This window comes from Periplaneta americana, chromosome 13 (genome assembly GCF_040183065.1).
Source record: "Periplaneta americana isolate PAMFEO1 chromosome 13, P.americana_PAMFEO1_priV1, whole genome shotgun sequence".
NCBI lineage: Eukaryota > Metazoa > Arthropoda > Insecta > Blattodea > Blattidae > Periplaneta > Periplaneta americana.
The window spans coordinates 100,380,583-100,399,500 of NC_091129.1; the positions used below are offsets into that span (position 1 = coordinate 100,380,583).

At 36.5% G+C, this 18,918-nt stretch overlaps 1 protein-coding gene across 2 annotated transcripts in view; it reads right to left on the reverse strand.

Annotated features, from left to right (window-relative positions):
- Nucleotides 1–257: 257 nt before the first annotated feature.
- LOC138712159 (uncharacterized) overlaps nt 258–18,918 on the reverse strand; it is a 32,494-nt gene continuing 13,833 nt past the window's right edge. Inside the window, exons 2-5 of one of the 2 annotated variants that reach the window (XM_069843641.1) lie at nt 14,105–14,431; nt 11,166–11,268; nt 8,766–8,987; nt 258–1,768 (exon numbers count right to left, since the gene is read on the reverse strand). In XM_069843641.1, coding sequence (XP_069699742.1) covers nt 1,560–1,768; nt 8,766–8,987; nt 11,166–11,217 — 483 coding nt within the window. In that variant the 5' untranslated portion in view covers nt 11,218–11,268; nt 14,105–14,431 and the 3' untranslated portion in view covers nt 258–1,559. The remainder of the gene's footprint in view (nt 1,769–8,765; nt 8,988–11,165; nt 11,269–14,104; nt 14,432–18,918) is intronic. The other variant, XM_069843642.1, reaches the window with a different exon arrangement.

Sequence of the window (18,918 nt, forward strand, 5' to 3'; positions counted from 1 at the left end):
GCAGAAATTCGTAAAAAAATAATTTGCGAAAATCGTTAATGGAAACAAGCGAGATACGTCTCACCTTACAGTACACAGATGCAGACTGATAACCTGTAACTTACAGAATAATAAAAATAACTCTACTGTGAACTGCTTACCAATTGTTTCAATTAGCATCGGGCGGATTTCGGCAATAAAATTGCTTATGAAATGACAAGCGAAATATGCGTTGTTACACAAACGACTTTAGAAATGCAAATAACAAATACGGTAGCTTCAATATATATTTTATTTATTACTAACAAAATACGAATTATTATGACATTTATATGTTAGCTTAGCTCAAAGTACAGTCAAATAAGAAATTACTACCTATTTATAAATCTATACAAGGATGTACTATTGTTAGTTAACAAATATCAGAAGGAAATGGTTACTTGTATACATAACATTTATAACAAACTGCCGGAATGTGTACGGGTAGGCATTATCAACTATCTGCAATCTGGAAATTAGCATTTATTCCTGTTTCACAGTTTAGCAAGGTAGACATGTCGAAATCATGGTTATATACGCAAAGACGGAATGGTTAGTAACTATCAGGTTTACAGTATAAGGAAACTGTGGTCAGTTTTGCAATGTCTGGATCAACTGTAAATTCTCTAATAGTAGCAAGTCTTACTGCATATTAAGTTTACTTCTATATTTGTTCTTCAAGAAAATTAAACAGGAAAAGTACACTCATACAAGTATGATGATTCAAAAAGTGGTATTAAATGTTGTGTTGCAATTCGGGAAGCATCGGTATTCGTGGGTCGTGCATGCAACCAAGATTGCAACAAGGTCGTAGGAAACATGATTTTTAAGATATAATCAGAGGATAAAGTCAATAGTTCCTCTTCTTCTTTGAGTGGCAAACTATTTTTGTGACCAAGAAAGGGTTTATCGTTCAATTATTTATTCCATTGCAGGAAGGAAGATATTCCCTTAATTTTAATGTTAATGGATAAAGATTTTTTTATATTTCCAACGATAGCCGACGATAGATTATCATCATTTGTCGCTAGAAAGTCAATGAAAATCAGAAGTGAATCGAATACTCCATTTATGATTCACCAAGACCACAATTTTAATTTCTTTATCGTTGTTTCAATCTTATCCTGAATGGTGAACACTTAAGTTGGATCCCGAGGACTGGAAATTAGAGAATTTTAAAAACTAAAATATCAGATAGATAGGCAAAACTTGCGAGCCAAGAGAAGTCCTTCAGGCGATATCATTCCTGTTAAAATCTGTGTCTGAAAAAGTCTTAGGTAAGCAAGACATATTCCAACAGTCTGAGAAAATCAGAGAACAAGCCAAAGTTAAGCATAATTAAAATTGCGTTTGAAAACACATCCTGGTTCCTGGTTCCGCGGACTCATGGGAACCGCTGTGTTAGACTGTTATATAACAAGTCGATGCCACCTGCGTTACTCTTGCCTATATTTTATATTATGCATATGCGCTTACTTCAGCTCAAAGTCAGGTTTACGAAAGGTAAGAGTTTTCTTTCCCTCTTGCAAATGTTTTGTGTTTCAAAACGTGGCTCCAATTGCAGTCAGTGAGAAGATGACGCAGAGCAGGGCGCTGCTGAACATGACGCTGGAAGTGTTGCAGAGACTGGATTCACACTGCTCGCAGAAGACCATTTCCGTCCTCAATTTGTTCTCCATCAGGTTGCATGTTTTCAGTCCTCTTATTTCCCTGACAGAGCATGTGCGGATCGTTATGTTCTGAGTTCCGTCTGAAATAAAATAATATGATAAACATTGGTTACTTCCCATTATGTAGTATAACACGGTTTCAATAGAGAGACCATCTAAAACGTTTCAAATCAGCATCCACCGTCGTACAAAGAAGAAAAATCTGTTACTGCTCTCCAACCAGGAGATCAACCGTGAAAGGAATGTGCTTACTATTGCGTCATCTATTGGAGCGAAGTACATAGATAATATTACCGTTATAACGTCAGTTAAAAAACCATGCGCTCTCCTACATATGTTATTTCCTGTATGGAGAGATTAAAAGACCAGGAGATTAACAGTAATCTATTTTTGTAACTAGGATAGTATCAATATGTGTGTATCAATGTTATTGTTTGTGCTGTGAGAGCTAGCCAATACAGATACGAGTACCCACGTGTGTGACCTTATGACACCTTATGACATCAGCATTCATTCACAGCATTACCCCGCTTCGTCTCAGTCCCCAAAGACTTTCTCGTGGTTGGAGTACAGTAGTTACTTAGATCACATGATGTTGTATGCAGCTGTTCACGTAAAAATGTCCAAGCACAAGGCCTCAGGCATTACACTGCAGTGGTTAGCAAAGATGACGTTATATGAAATACAGCACGCAAAACACAGCAATGGCGAAGGTAGAAGAGGGGGAATTATAAGAGGAGAAGTCGGGTAACACCTTCACTATTCCAAGTTTTCAGTGCGCAGAGACGTCGTTTTTGCTTCCTTTTCGAGATAAAAATTGTTTTATATGAAACATTTCATAGCGTGTTTCGGAAAAGCCATTGATTAAATTCCCAATATGCTCAGCCAATTTAAGAAAAAGTATATTATAATAATAAACTATTGAAATAATTTTAGTTCTGTATTTTAAATGAGCAGAAATTTGATCCGAACAAACGTAACTTTTCGTTCTGAAAAGGAACTTTTCAAAGTTACATTTGTTCGGATCAAATTCCGACTCATTTAAAGGACAAAGCTAAAATTCTTTCAATCATTTATTATCATAATACATTACTGTTGCTATCTTAAATTGACTGAGCATACTGAGAATTCAATCAATGGCTTTCTCAAAACACGCTATGAAATGTTTTGTATAAAACAATTTCTATCTCGAAAAGGAAGCAAAAACGAGCAAAACTGAAGACCCAACATTCTGAATGTGCTAAGTGCCAATTTTTCAAATTTCATTTGATTCAATCTAAGAGAGGAACATCCATATGAGAATATCATACTAAATTGTCTTTGTCGTAGCTCAATTGTAAGTGATACAGAATTTTGTCGTAGCTCAACTGTACTGTAAGTGACTCATTCGTGTGCCAAAAGACAGTGTTGTGGGTATCTCAACATGCATTTCGCGGTGTGTTTTTCAACAATATCTCAGAAAGTTGTTTTTGGTACTTAGCAGATTTAGAATGTTAGGTCCTCAATTATATTAAACTTTCTTGTTTGGAATAATTATCTCAAAGAGTAACCCCCTGAAAATAATGACACTAGTTACGATTCACTCTGTTTATCATGTATTACAAAAAGTAGCCTGTGATATTGGCGACAAATGATTAACTTACCTATAAGAGCGTTGCAAAGGTTTTCAGTCTGAATGTTTATAGGGCTGCCAATACTCAAAGTCTGCTAAATTGTAAATATTACTAAGGCATCACTAGTCCACCGCTGTGGAGTAACGATCAGTGCGTCTGGCCGTGAAACGAACGGGCCCGGGTTCGAATCCTGGTTGTGACAAGTTACCTGGTTGGAGTTATTTCCGGGGTTCTACCTCAATCAATTGAAGCAGAATTACTGGGTAACTTTCGGCGTTGGACCTCGGACTCATTTCGCCATCATCATCATCCATACCATAGCCCGGGTTCAGTTCACGGTGCAGCGTGCTGTACTTCTACAAGAGCGCGGCCGTTCGGCTACCCAATCATTCATAGAATAGGAGTAGTACGCACAATAAGCTTCAGGCTGCAGTGTAAGCCTTCGGGTCCCTCCTCCGTACACGAGAAAAAAATAGAATTTGTATGTCAACTCGCAGAAGAGCGATAAACATAATCATCTGTCGGCTCGTGATGAGAAACATTCACAATCGCCAAGAATCATTCGAACACAAAAAATCATACTGTGACAAAATCGATATTATCTGTCACATCGACTTTTTCGGAGCTATCACGGTAAAAACCCTGTCACACCCCAACTCTAATGTTTATGTGACACGGTAGAGACGAATAGTGCTGCACTGCTTGTGAGAGCTTTTGATTCCTAAATGCATCCCTAGCGTTCTTACAGCCTCCACATCCATAGTTTCAGACAACAGACATCTCTGGGATTTTCCCCTAAATAAAATTAAACCTGCCTGTAAAGGACATCACGCAAATCAATAAAGACATTACAGCAGCTCTCAGCGGTCTCGCTTCCACAATCGTTATGAGCGACGAAGGGATCACTGGCGCCATGTACAGTATTCCACAGAGATTATTCTACAGATGCAAAACGATTTTCCTTTATAATAATTTATTCTATATACTCTGTGTTATTCGGACAACGATAGATCCCATATGAATTATAGTAAATTGGTTTGTTTATGTTCCTAAACATAAGCATTCATTTACCAGGAAACAATTGGAATTCATACAGTCCTCTGATTAAAAACTCAAAAAGTTTCATATCCATGGTTCAAGAATTAAAACAGAATATCAACATCCCGAATTTAAGAGAAAACTTACAAATTAAACCAAACCTTTTAACTCTATTAAATATATACACTCAGGGACAAAAAAAACCGGACACTTTAATATTTGCTGGTATTTTGCAAAACATTATCTTCTCATACAAAATTATGGTAGCCATATGTTGTTATGGAGACGTGTATACATTGTTGATTGTTTTTTGTTTTATAAACAAGCCATTACAACCAAATATTCCAATTTTGCTTTCGGAGTCTCAGCTATAACAATTTTGTCTCAACCATTTTGTGCTTCATTATCGTTATCATTCGTTATTTCTTTATTTTTTACATTTTCTGAGTTTAAGTGGGGTTGTAACATTTGTCTTAAAACAAGATGCGACCTGAAGATGTGGCTCGAGCTGTAGCCCTTTACGATGATGGACGCAGTGTACGTTACATTGCAAATGTTATGAATATGGCTAGAAGCACAACCCATGATGCCATAAAACGGTATAGAGAGACCCTAGAATATACCAGAAGACCAGGTTCGGGTCGTCCAAGAGCTACAAATCCAAATGAAGACAGGTATATGGTGTTGAGAGTTCTTAGGGAGCGCAACCTGCCAGCTACTAGTGTAGCCCAGCAATTTGTTAACATGCATGGACGCCCAATTTCGGCCAAAACAGTTAGAAGGAGGTTGAAAGCAAGTGGACTGATATCAAGTAGACCTGCAACTGGTCCCAGACTTCTCAGGATGCATCGAGTTGAACGACTGCGTTTTGCAAATGATCACAGGGATTGGAGAAATGGACAGTGGAGCTGTGTTATGTTCACCGATGAGTCCCGTTTCAATCTGTGCTCACCTGATAGACGTGAAAGAGTTTGGAGAAGGAGGGGAGAACGATTTTCACAGTGTTGCGTTTCCGAAAATGTGCCGTATGGAGGTGGTGGAGTGATGGTTTGGGCAGGGGTGTGTACGGATGCTCGTACAGAGTTGGTTTTTGTTGAAAATGGAAGACTAACAGCTGATAGGTATATAAATGAATGTTTGGCTGATCATGTTGTGCCATTTGGCCAATTTGTAGGCGATAATTTTGTTTTAATGCATGATAATGCACGGCCGCATATTGCCCATGCGGTCGGAGATTATCTCCAAGAAGTGGGAATCCATGTTCTTCCATGGCCAGAGAAGGAGTCCAGACATGAACCCAATTGAACACATGTGGGACATGTTGGGACGGCGTGTTAAGAATAGACGACCGAGGCCAGAATCGTTACAAGAGTTGAGGCGAGCACTTGGCGAAGAATGGGAACTTATTCCTCAAGAAGACATTGCTAACCAAATTGAGAGCATGCCAAGACGTATGGATGCAGTTATTCAAGCCAGAGGGGGTAATACCCGTTACTAAAAAGAGTTTTTAATGTTTAAGGCTCCATTAAATGAAAAAAACAGTTGGACCAAACGATGCCATAGTTATACGCCCTTTGTAATTTTTTGTAAATTTTCTCATCAGAGACTTTTTTTCTTTCAAATGTTGTCGTATAAGGTGCTAAATGGAACATTATTTTGTTTAAATGGGTTTTGTTTCATTTTGAAATAATTGGCAACAAAATACAAGCAAATATAGAAGTGTCCGGTTTTTTTTGTCCCTGAGTGTAGTATAATCTAAATTTAACAGAAGAAATACAGAAATCAGAAGTGAACACTGAAATAATGAAACAATTGTATATAGAGACAATTAATATTAGGTACCCTCCACAAAACTGGCTTCATTTATACACCGACGGATCCTTGATTTCCAGGAAACAAGGTGCCCGTGCAGGTGTTACGTGCTGTCTCTTCTCACTTTATAGATCTCTTGGATATCGAACAACAAGTTTTGATGGAGAAATCATTGCAAGAAGTGAAAGTCTCAGGAATCTTCTATGCCACATCAATAAATTTAAGAATGCAGTTATATTGTCAGACTCCAAAACAGCTATTCTATCAATGGTCTCTAGACACACACCTTCATCTCAAACAGCAGAAATAACTAAAATGCTCTGTCAATATATAATAACACTCAATAAAAGAACTGTATTCCAATGGATACCATCCCATTGTGGTATCACAGTCTACTATATACAGTCACGAAACTTGAGTTTTGAGGGTGCTAGAAACAATAGACTGTGTCGGTACTATTTTGCATTGCCTGTAATGAGGCGATATTAGCGATCCTAGTGGTGAGAAACTATCTAATGTTTGCATATTTACTACGTATTGAGCTTCGCGACTGTATATACTAGACTGTGGTGGTATCCTGGGAAACGAGAATGCGGATGCTTTAGCAAAGAAGAGCAACACTGCTACTTACAGGCCTGTTACTAAATCTACGTATTACTCTGTGAAAAGATATATTAAATCTACATACTTAGACTTCAACAAACAAAATCTGATAACACAATCTCAAGGCAAAAAATGGAACTCTCTGCATCATAATCTACAGTTAATTCCCGATTTACCACGCAAATCGCCTGTAGCTGCATTTAGATTGGCAACAGGCCATGACTGTTTGGGCAAACACCTGCATAGAATTGGAATATATCAGTCCCCTAACTGCCTATTGTGCAACTCAGACCAAGAAATGGATTCGGAACATCTCAAAATCTGTGCTTCAGTGGTTGACCATGACAATATCTTTAAAAAATATTGGATTGCAAGAGGTCAAATGACTTTATTATCAAATGCCTGACATTAGAAAACAACAACAACATAAGCATTCATACACATGTACACTACGTCTTCTTTTTGAGTGATTGCGTGGTCTAGTTCATCCGCCTGTCACGCAGACGGTCTGGGTTTGATTCCTGTCCAAGCCTGGAATTTTTCGTCCAAAAATCCATAATGACACTTGTGGCAAAGTCTCAGTTGGGATTTTCTCAGTGTTCACAGTAGTGGACATTAACCCATTAGTGCTCAGAACTATTTTCGTTTCAATTTTCTACACTTTTTCACATATATTCATCGCTCATGCAATGGGAAAAGTACTAAAAAATTCTATAGGATCAGAAGATCTAAAATTTCATCGCAACTTTAGTTGCTATTGAACAGTAAAGAGATCATTTTATAGCGTTTAAAATCTGGCTACAGTGAATAAATAACATATGATACGAAATGCGCACACTTTTGCATACTGTAGTGCTCACTGGCAACTAAAATTGCCATATGGTTTCACAACACTGTAGGATATACCCACAATAAAACCATTGTCATAAATTAGTTTTAAAATATTGAGTAAGCATTCTGAAATGTATTTTAGTGACATTTGAAATAATGAAGTAAGATTTAACAACAGTAATCACATTTTTAGTTTCATGTATGTAGAAACACTCCAAATTTCGCGACTGCACTCCAAAACAATTGATTTTGAAATGAAGGATTGTTCCTGAGATGACGGGAACTTATCTCTAGAACAGCTTTTGTCACAAAAAAAGTGCCAACCTAATATCATGTTTATTAAAATTTTTTAATACAAACGGCAACTAAAGTTCCACTGAGCACTAATGAGTTAACATATAGTGTGGTGTAGTTCATGCTGCAGGGATTTTTATTCTATGTTGGTGGCTAAACTGTGTTTTTTTATTTGTGAACGCTACGATCCATTTTCCTTCCTGGGTTGTCCTCAGGCACACGACACAACAATAGTCATTGTTCCTGCAATAACTCCTATGTGCAAAATATAAAATTTTCTAGTAGGAAGAAAAAACACATTTATTCATACTATGCCAGCTGTACATAGGAGACTGAATTCTTACATTTTCGAAACAAAGAAATATAATTGCATATAGGAGATTTTATTATTTTCTGTATCATTATTTAAATTATTTAATAGAGCAAAAATTTGAAAATCGATAAATATGTCACATAGGAGTTATTGCAGGAACAACGACGATATTCTGACCGTTGTCCATTCCATTACTACATTCATTAGTGAGGAGAGGACTTCGGAACGTGCGGGCATACCTGCTTGAAACATGCATACGCAGCGAACCTCAAAACGTCAGCAAAGTAAATTGATGTGGTTGATCCATGGGTCAACGTAAATAGTTTACTACTATGAACTCAGAGATAGGAATTTACTTTCTACTTTCAGAATGATGAAAATAATAATAATAATAATAATAATAATAATAATAATAATAATAATAATAATAATAATAATAATAAATTAAATTCTACGCTACTGCAGTCAACCAATCAGGAGGGTGTTGCCTATAATACATTATGTATTATATGAGTGTACTTATACACGATGCATTGTAATGTTTGGAAGAATTTTATCATGTGCAGAACTCACCGTCGAAGATAAATTTTTGACAAGTGATATCTTCTCCAGGCGGTTCTGAAGGATATAAATTGAAAGCCTGTTGCACTTCAGGGATGCCCTTCAAAGTCTCGCTGACCAAGGAGCTGAAGGTACGTGTGTTGCACTCCTTGTACACCATCGCAGCTTCCACAAATGGGTCGTCACATTTTGACTCCGTCCTGCTGTTGCAGTTGAAACAGGATAGACCTAAAGCTGTATTAAGAGACAACATGTATTGAAGAGAATATCTGATCCTCAGAATTTTACTCTTGCGTTTGGCTATAAATACCAGATATACTGTTGTTGTTTAGCCAACTGTCCGAAGACAGGTTCTAACCTCATAAGTGACACCAATAAGGCATCACTCATGAGGCAACTAAACCAGGAAATAATGGGTTACGTGGCCAGTTCCTTTCCCCCTCCATTACATAAATCGCTGACTAGTAACATATTACACTAAGAAGACTTCATATGTATACAAACAATTTATTGTTCTTCATCTGACACATATAGTTAAGTGAGATGTACAGCCTGATAATAGATGCATAAACCAGAACCTCAATCAGAGGTACGGTACCAGAGATACCCTACTATGGCAGATAGGCAAAATGCTGCAGACAAGTCAGATCAGAGAGAAAATAAAGAAAAGTGAGGGAGAAATGAAAATAGGAAATAGAAGAAACAGGAAAGATTGTGAAAAGGATAGCAAGAAAGTAAGTAGGTAAGAAAACAGAAAAAAAACCTTGCATGTACCACACCGTTTTTTAGAAGGAGAAAGTCAAAATTATATTATTCCCAAAGGACTTGAGTGATTGCAACTATTCTTTTGTGTTAATACGTTTTATTTGTAACCAGCCATACCCGTGCGCTTCACTGCACTTGTTAGAAATAAAATAATATTGATTGAAATCTAAATACATTTGGTGCTGAAGTGTTTACATTGTCATTTCAAAACTGGTGTATCTCGTTAAATATCAATCCTATCAAACTTTTTCGTAGAATAAAAACGATCGGAAATCGTTTTAAAGAAACTCTTGTTATGTAATATTTTTCATAGAAATCAATAAAAAGTGAGGTATTTAGATTTATTTAATTCAGGTCCCCATATAACCCCCCTTTCAAATAAAGTATTTTGAATGCAATATAGCCTAAAATCTAAGTTAGAACAAACTTAATGTATATTCCAATTTTCATAGAAATCGGTTCAGCCATTATCGCGTGAAAAGGTAACAAACATCCAGACAGACAGACATACAAACAAACATTTCAAAAACTCCATTTTTGGTCTCAGGATAGCTAATTATACATGTTAATGCTAATTATTCTTGAAAAATCGAAAATTACCAGAACAATTTTGGTTGCAGATTTATCATCTGTTATAAATTTACCGACTCGACTTCAATTCCTGGCAGGAAGGTGGAGTGCAGTGTTGTCAAACAAAATTTTCTGAAATCCTTAAATGTTTCTTTAGGCTTCTTATGGACAAAGATTTCTGTAAATATCTTTAACAAATATATAAATATTTATTTGTAAGGATATTTTAATGTTCTCCAAGATAATTATCCATCTTTGATTTCTTAAATGAGAATAATATTGTATACTAAACATAGTCTAATTGTAAGAATAATTTAGGAATCCATAATGGTGGGAAAAATACTGGCGCGACTCATGTTAGTGAGAATAGACAGTTTGGATTATTTTCAATTAGGCCTACTTTTTATTTGAATTTTAACATACACACGTCATGATTTTAAATCAAATTATTTAATAACGCTGTAGCAATTGCGAGATTATCTAACACTGATGGAAATAAACATAGCGAGATGGTATTTGCAGAGATTAGGTCATGGTATTATATGACATTTACCTTACAATTAGGGAAAACCGGTGGAAAAGAAAACAATCAGGGAGTCGGGCCAAGTTGGAGTCTAACTCACTTCCGAGCGTAGCCTTGAATCATGTCTGACCACAGTATAGTGGTCTGAGCTACATAAGCGGCGATATATGATGTTAATTTGCTACTAGGTTTAAAAAAATTATAATTTCCACCCCCATGACTTATCCTGAAGGTTAAGTTGAATATCTCGACCTCTTCCTGCTCATGTATTGTACGTACAGTACGTCAATAGAATGATCTCGGCAGCATTGTTGGCAAATTCGAAATAAAAATGTACAAAATGTTAAGATTTTTGGACAGTAATATAACGGAAAGCGTCAACAATGTTAACCAGGATACATACAGTACACAGATATAATATTACAATACCTCCTTTTCATATTTCGCACGATGGGGAAGTTTACAAAAATCACAGATTACTCTGTTAAAAGTTAGTATGCCATGCACCAAGGCCTGATATTCATAAAGGCGGAAATAGTTGGGCAACAATTTACCTGTATTGACGGCAAGCACAAGAACCAGAGCTTGCAGGAACGTCCCAGCCATTGCTACCAAAGTGCGCCGCTACCTCCACACATATGGATGGAAATGTGCAACCTGGAACTCCGTCGTTAAAATTTAGCCTCCGAGCTCATTACAACAATTTAAAATAATAACCACAAACAACATGATTAAATTCTCACTTCCATCATCTTCACAGCGGAAACAGTAGTGCCAACTGCATGAAACTCTTTACTAAATGAGAGGGTTGTGGAACAACAATAATATATTCTGAGTATCATATTCATTGAGGTTTATAAATTCAGTTAATTGCTATTTTGTTATCCTATGAAGTGTGGATGAAGTATTGGGATAAGAAAAGAAACAAAATTCAAGACTTTTATGGACAATGCATGTTTTCAGTATGCTTAGAGTCCGTCTGCATATAACATTTCTTCGAAGTTATTGGATGATTCTTATTCAGTATCTGAACACGAAGCTGTCGGCGGGTTGATATATTAGCCTTTAACAACACAAAAGCTATATAATAGATCCCACTATCCGCTTCGAATTGAATACAACTCAACTGGAAGCTGTCAACAATGAGAAGAATCAAATTTATGGTCCAACTGTTCCTTATTATTTACATAATAAAACAAATTCCACAATTTGGGACATCTGGCCGAAATCTACGGCTGATCACTAGGATCCAGAATACAAAGTACAGGTTAAATGAAAAATACAATATGATTGCGGAGAGAATACGGAACAATGATAAATTTCAAAATAAAGTACAAAATTGATTTCGGAGAAACATGACATGAAAATACATTGAAGAGTAATGAAATAAAGTGAAAAAAAAATTACATAGTATTATACAAGTGATTGTGTAAAATGGATAATGAATCTCTCAATACCATTAGAGAAATTTTGTTAATGTCCTCATTAGAAAATTTAAGAGAAAAGAGAATGATTTTGGTTAATTTAAATGAAGTTCCCCTAGCGCCAAAAAGAAGTCCTTTCACTTCCCATGTATTAATATTCATTTTGTATCTCTCACTGAAGTGAGGAATATATGGGTTGTAAATAGACTTCTTTTCATCGTTAACGTTATTGGCTTGTTGACCACCCTTCTCAAAACGGACAGTTACAAACCATTGTAATTATTGGGTTATTACTGGGTGCTAGAGGCACTATTAAAAGAAAATTTATTAATTTCTGCAAAGAGTTCAATCTTGAATCCTCTTTGGCCAAGTCTGTTTCTTTGACAGCTTTAAAATATTCAACCTATCTCCTGAGAAATCACACATATAACGTAAATTAATAACACAATAGTAATAATTATATTTCTCACGAAAACATTTTCATAAAATTGTACGTATTTATTAATACTATACTTTGTCTCAGGGCAACCCCTATTTTAAGAGAAGTTTGTAAAATATAATAATAATAATAATAATAATAATAATAATAAATCAAGCATGAATAAAATTGTTTAGCACTTTTATTATTGATTTTAAACATCACAATAAATAGTGCCAAATGAAACAGATCTGAACTATTTCACGCGCTTTAGATTTGGTTGTAAAAACATAAAATTGTTCTAGCAAGTAAATTAAATTTTGACATGGAATACGTCTTTCCTCGCACTGAGTATGGGCATCCGTCATGAAACATTAAGTGGCAAAATTTCAAATGTTTACTGTAACAACACAATGAGCAACAGCCGAATGCTAATGTTATCAGTAGTTAGACCATGTACCAATGTAACTTGTGTGCCACGTCCAATGACGCCACCTCCCCTCGCTACGGGCATGAGCGGACTCCGAATTTACGTATAAAATTAAACGTCCCGCGCGGTTTCTCTCAGTCATATCTCGGCATTGGGAGCAGTACAGACTTGTGTGTGCAACCACTCGTTTGATTTGTAATCGCGAGTTGTGCAATATTAAAGTGCCAACAAATAGGTACGATACACTTTGAGTGAACCATAGTGAAACATATTTTGTTGTGAGTTAGGACTAATTTCGGAATGTCGCTTTATATGAAGAAAAAAATATACCACATGCCATTCATTAATTACTTCTCTTATGATAAACCCATACTCTCCATTTGTAAACCGAAACATAAATAAAACATTGAAATCGACATAACAGTAGTTTCATTCCCGAAACTGGGTGACGTATTCTACGTGCTGTTGTGTCCCTGATACAGGGCAGAATTTTCCTTCTAAAGAACTGCCTTTATCAGATCGTAACTTTCAGAATATTAAGAAAGCAGAAATTGAAAGTTGCAGCTATTGAAATAATCTTAAATAAATAGACTGTATCTTCAAACTAACCAAATTATTCTCAAAGCACAGAAATCAGTATACAGTTTTTTTTCGTTTCACTTATTAGTAATGTGAAAAGGAAAAAGGTTAAGGAATCCCTATACAAGGTCGAAGAAAAATAACCTTGCAGATTTTCAGAGTGAATATCTCATGTTGAATGTAACAAAAAGGTGTAATACCATTACGGCGGAAAGTTCATAATTTTATCAGAAAAAAGAAGTTTTTTCCCCCAAATGTTTAACACCCTCTTATTCCGTAACTACTGCGAGTAGGATCGTGATTTTTGTCCATATCGATAGAAAATCTAATAAGGAATCATTTATTCCTCTGACGTATTTCAATAGCGTTGACGATTTTCGTGTAAATTTAATTTAAAAACCACTAATTTCAAGCCACTGAACGATGTAACTAGATTGCAACGTTGTAGCCAGAGACAGAAGTGCGAGATAGTTCACGTACAGAGACAGACCTCTTACACCTGTATTACGAGAAGAGAAAGCAATATATTAGCGGCGATGTTGTCAGACTGCTGAAACTTCCAGCTTAATTTCCTAATTAACTGCGCACTTAATCACAAAACGTAATAAAGCTAGGTTTTCCATTCAATGAAGTGTAACCTACCTCCCCTTTCAATGTGCAGGATTATTTCACTTCCGCCCTGTACACGCCATGAAGCCGCTTGGTGGACATGAAGGTCTTGCTTTCTTGACATCGGCACTAGAATGAGGTAGTGTGGTTGGCAGCACGCTCCAACGGTCTTTTACCCCGGGAAGAACCAGGAACTCAATTTGGTAGGAGGCTGAGTGAACCTCGGACCGTTCTGGAAGTTCTGGCAACGAGAAAAATCCCGCCACCAACTGGGATGAACACAGGACCTTCCAGTTTATAGCCAGTTGCTCTACTAACTGATCTACCCGGCCATTCTCGCTTTTCAGTGGTTATTGAAATCTGTGGAATTAGTGAGAGTACGAAGAATGCCAGATGACTTCTAAATCCTATATTTCTGTTGAAGAAACTCAGAATCTAACGTTAATGATGGTAGTAGTAGTAATAACAATAACAACTACAACAATAATAATAATAATAATAATAATAATAATAATAATAATAATCTTACCTTGAAATATGCATAGTATTTTTATAATATTCACAAAATAAAAACAAACTGATTGCAGTTTTCAGTTTTGTGTTCCCGGAAGGTTGAAATGTTTTCTTGAAACGAATGTAATCTCTTGCAAAGATATATTAAAACTGCAACGTAGGTGACAAATTTATTTAAAAAAGCTACGCCGAAGTTCAATCTACGACACAGGATCGAATCCCTCTCCTCTAGTGTTTTTCATTTGTGGCCTTACTCCATGTTCGACATATATGTTGACATATTATATTAAATCAACTGCCATTACACAAGGAGCGCACTCAATTGAGTGACTTGGTGGCCGAGATTTCACAGTATATGCACTGTTAGGCAAAGAATCTACGTAAAGATTAATTTTTGACCCTACAGAATTTATCTGAGGAGAGGGATTTGATCCGGTGCTGTGGATTAAACTTCGACGTAGCTCAGTGGCTATAGAGCTTGGTATGTAGAACCAAGGACTCGGGTTCGATACCCAGTGTCGGAACGAATTTTTCTCCTTTAATAACAATTGTTACCATAACAGATAAATTGTGTAGGACCAAAAATTAATCTTTACGTCTTTACGTAAAGTATAAAATTACTGTCTGTAAAACAACATCTACAAAGCCACCGGCGTAGTACAGACGGTAGCGCGTTTGCCTGCTCATCCGGAGTTGCGATCGAGTGTGGGTTCGAATTCCGCTTGGGCTGATTACCTAGTTGAGTTTTTTCTGAGGTTTTTTTCCAACCTTAAGGCGAATGTCAGGTAATCTATGGCGAATCCATCTCACTATCACCAATTCCACCGACGCTAAATAACCCAACAGATGATACAGCATCGTTAAATAACCAAGTAAAAAAATTAATGTATACAAAAATATAACGCAATTCCAGGGCGACTTCTTGAACTCGTCTTGCAATCACAAATTCCGTCGACACAGAGGCATTAAATAATCGATTAAAATGCAATACAGTCATGTTTATTAAACATTACAAAGACATTGTACATATCTTACAGAAAGTGTGAACAAAGCAAAAAAAAAATCAGAAATCGCACGTGTTGATATTAAAACATAAGCTATTTAAGAAAAAGAGGCGTGATAAAATGAAACCTGTTTTTGCTACATTTTAGAATGATAATTGCAAATATAGAGCATTGTTTTTCAACATTTTCAACATATTGTGGCATACTAAAGTTGTAATTTAAAATCTCGCGGCACATTAATATAATTTAAAACAGTGGTTCCTAACTAGAGGGGGGGTTTAAAAAAAAACAGGTAAAGTACGATATTTTTAAGGTTGGTCCATAGTGGCACTTGTAGCGCATAAGGTCGCCGTTCAAGTTTCTCTCGGAGTTCTCCAGTTTTCCCATATTATGGATCTACAGTACATTATACCTTCAAATTTTCTCCATTCCGTCAACATTCCATAGCATTCTCCGAAGCCACCGGCGTATCTCAGTCGGCTAAGGTGGGAGTTGCGCTCGGGCGCGGGTTCGTTCTCGCTTGAGTTTTTTCCGAGGTTTTCCCCAACCGTAAGGAGAATGTCAGGTAATCTATGGCGAATCCTCGGCCTCATCTCGCCAAATATCATTTCGCTAAATAACCTAGTAGATGTACAGCGGCGTTAAATAACCAGGTAAAAAAAGAGAATTCCCCGAACGTCGGCTGCTCTATATTTTAAAATAAATAGAAAAAGGGGAATCTAATTTAAAAACTAGCTAATACTGATTCAAAAGCAAGGTCAAATGATCGCGTTCCACTTAATCACACCTTACAAAATAAAATCTTTATTGTTTATGTACACAGACACTGCAAATAATCATTGCTTGACCATAAATTATATTGCTGATATCTATACGCATAGTAATTTAACAAAAAGAAATGGTAAAATAAGACAAAGGATAAAAGTGGCGACGCAGTTTCGGTTGCTTATGTTGCGTGTACTGGTAATGTGTTCGTGACTTGATTCATTACACAGGTCTGCTGCACACACCCTACAAAACTCAACTTTCCCCTTTCCATCTGTGAATTTTAAAATACTGGCTGAATCACATTTATTACCCGCTGATACGCAACCCCTCAGTGTTACCATAGTGTAGTTTCCATCTGAAACAAAGTTAATTCGTTAAGTTATACATAATTCTTCATTGTACGATGCAGTAAATAAAATAAGCAAGTAAAGTTTGTCAAATTATCCATGATCATAATCTAATAAATTATTTTTTTAAACGTTGAATAACACTACTCGAGGATCACTGGGAAGAAAAGGACAGATGTTGGAGTAACTCTGACACGACTTTCGTCTTTGGATGTTAATAATATCAATGGCTTATTTATAGCAACACGTTATATGTAAATGAAAGAATGAAGACTAATCTATCGAAAATTGATGTAAACTGTACACTGCTTAAACTATAACCCAAAAGCATGAAATTGTTTAAACAATAATCTAAAAGCATGTAATACTTTTCCTAATTTTACAGACTTTCAACCGCTTGCTACAACAATAAAAGATGAATCCGGACATATCGGTATTCAACCCACTTGTGTTATCTTAAAAACAACCAAGTAGGAAACCATGATAGCATTCCTTAAGTAATCATTTCGATTGTTGTTTTGTCACTGTGTAAATGACTCGATACCAGCCACGATTTGGATAAGTATTATATTTTAATAATCATTGACTTCTTTGCACATATATACATACTTTAATAGAAGACTGACTTAAAAATGCGTCTCTTACAAAATTATTTTTTGTGGCATGGACCTCTTTTCCACTGAGCCCCTCAATTATTCTACGTTTAATTTGAACTTCGGCAACTAATACTTTGTTCTTAAATTATACAATAAATTGTGCAGTCTTTATTAATTAGGTAATGTTTTAGTACTTAGATTTTATTATAATAATCCGTGGCGCTATAGCCCGTGAAGGGCCTAGACCGACCAACCGGCTGCTGGCTTCACGCCCACGTGCCGAAGCAGAGGTGGACGATCATCCAACCAGAATGGAGGTATCGTGTGGTTAGCACGATGATCCCCCCAGCCGTTATAGCTGGCATTCGCAACCGGATTTCGCTACCTATCGTAGCTCCCTAAGTGCATCACGATGCGGGTGGGCACCGGTCCCATACACTGGCCGAAATTTCATGAGAAAATTTCTTCCCCCATGAGGACTCGAACCAGCGCGCATTCCGTAACGCGGGTCCTAGGCAGGATGCCTTAGACCACGACACCACGGCGCGGGACATTAGATTTTATTGTAACTGTAAATTTAATATTAATTGCAATTTTAATTTCAACTATATTCTTGATACTGTAATTGTAATCCTCTGATAGAGGGGAAGAGAAGGCCTGATGATCTTATCTCTACCAGAGTAAATAAGAAAGAAAGAAAGAAAGAAAGAAAGAAAGAAAGAAAGAAAGAAACAAACAAAGAAACAAAAAAATAAAAGAAACAATAAATAAATAATAAAATAAGTAACTGAGTAATAAGTAAGTAAATGAATGAATGGATAAATAAACACATAAATGAATACGGTATCAGTAGATCTATCCATTTTACAAACCGCCAGCGATGTTACTTCTTGGTTACGCTACGCTTCAATGCGCGACACTGTCTGTTTACATTTACAACAGGTTTCCAGAGCCCGCCCACCAAGTGCACGGGCGCCCAAAGGGCAATATCCCCGCCGTGAGCACATCTGTTCTATAGGTAGATCACTGAAATATTTCTCACTATTTTCTCTGTCTACACTATTTATCATTAGAGTGAAATAAATACTTAAATTAACTTCATATCAAATCGTAACCAAGATGAATAATTCAGGAAGAGCCTATAGAAGTCCTGTCAGCAGGTGCTCGTCTATGTCCGGACAAAAAGTCTACTTGAGCAAAAATTAAAAAGGTGGTCCGACGGTGAACTCTGGCAATTCTCCAATTGTCTAAAGGCCATCGATAAGTACAGTATATCATATATTATCTTACCTGAAAGAGCTATTTCCAAACACGAAAATTTCAAGTCTTGTGTCTGGTGGAGAGATTGGTAATCTTCCAAGTTTCGAGTTTTTTCGAGACGTGCTGTAGTCTGAGTCTTCGCTTCTAGTAGCAAAGCTGCATGACAGTCAATTGTCTCCACTGCATCTTTGTTGTCAAGGGTTTGACAGTGCTCATTTAGCATAGAATTGCACATGTAGCATTTTGTACTCTCACCTGCAAACAATTATTGGTATTTAAATAAAATAGAATGATTTCATTTAAAATTCTGTAGCAACATAAACCCAGTAAGTGACTGTCCAAGTTCGACAGTTGGCCCA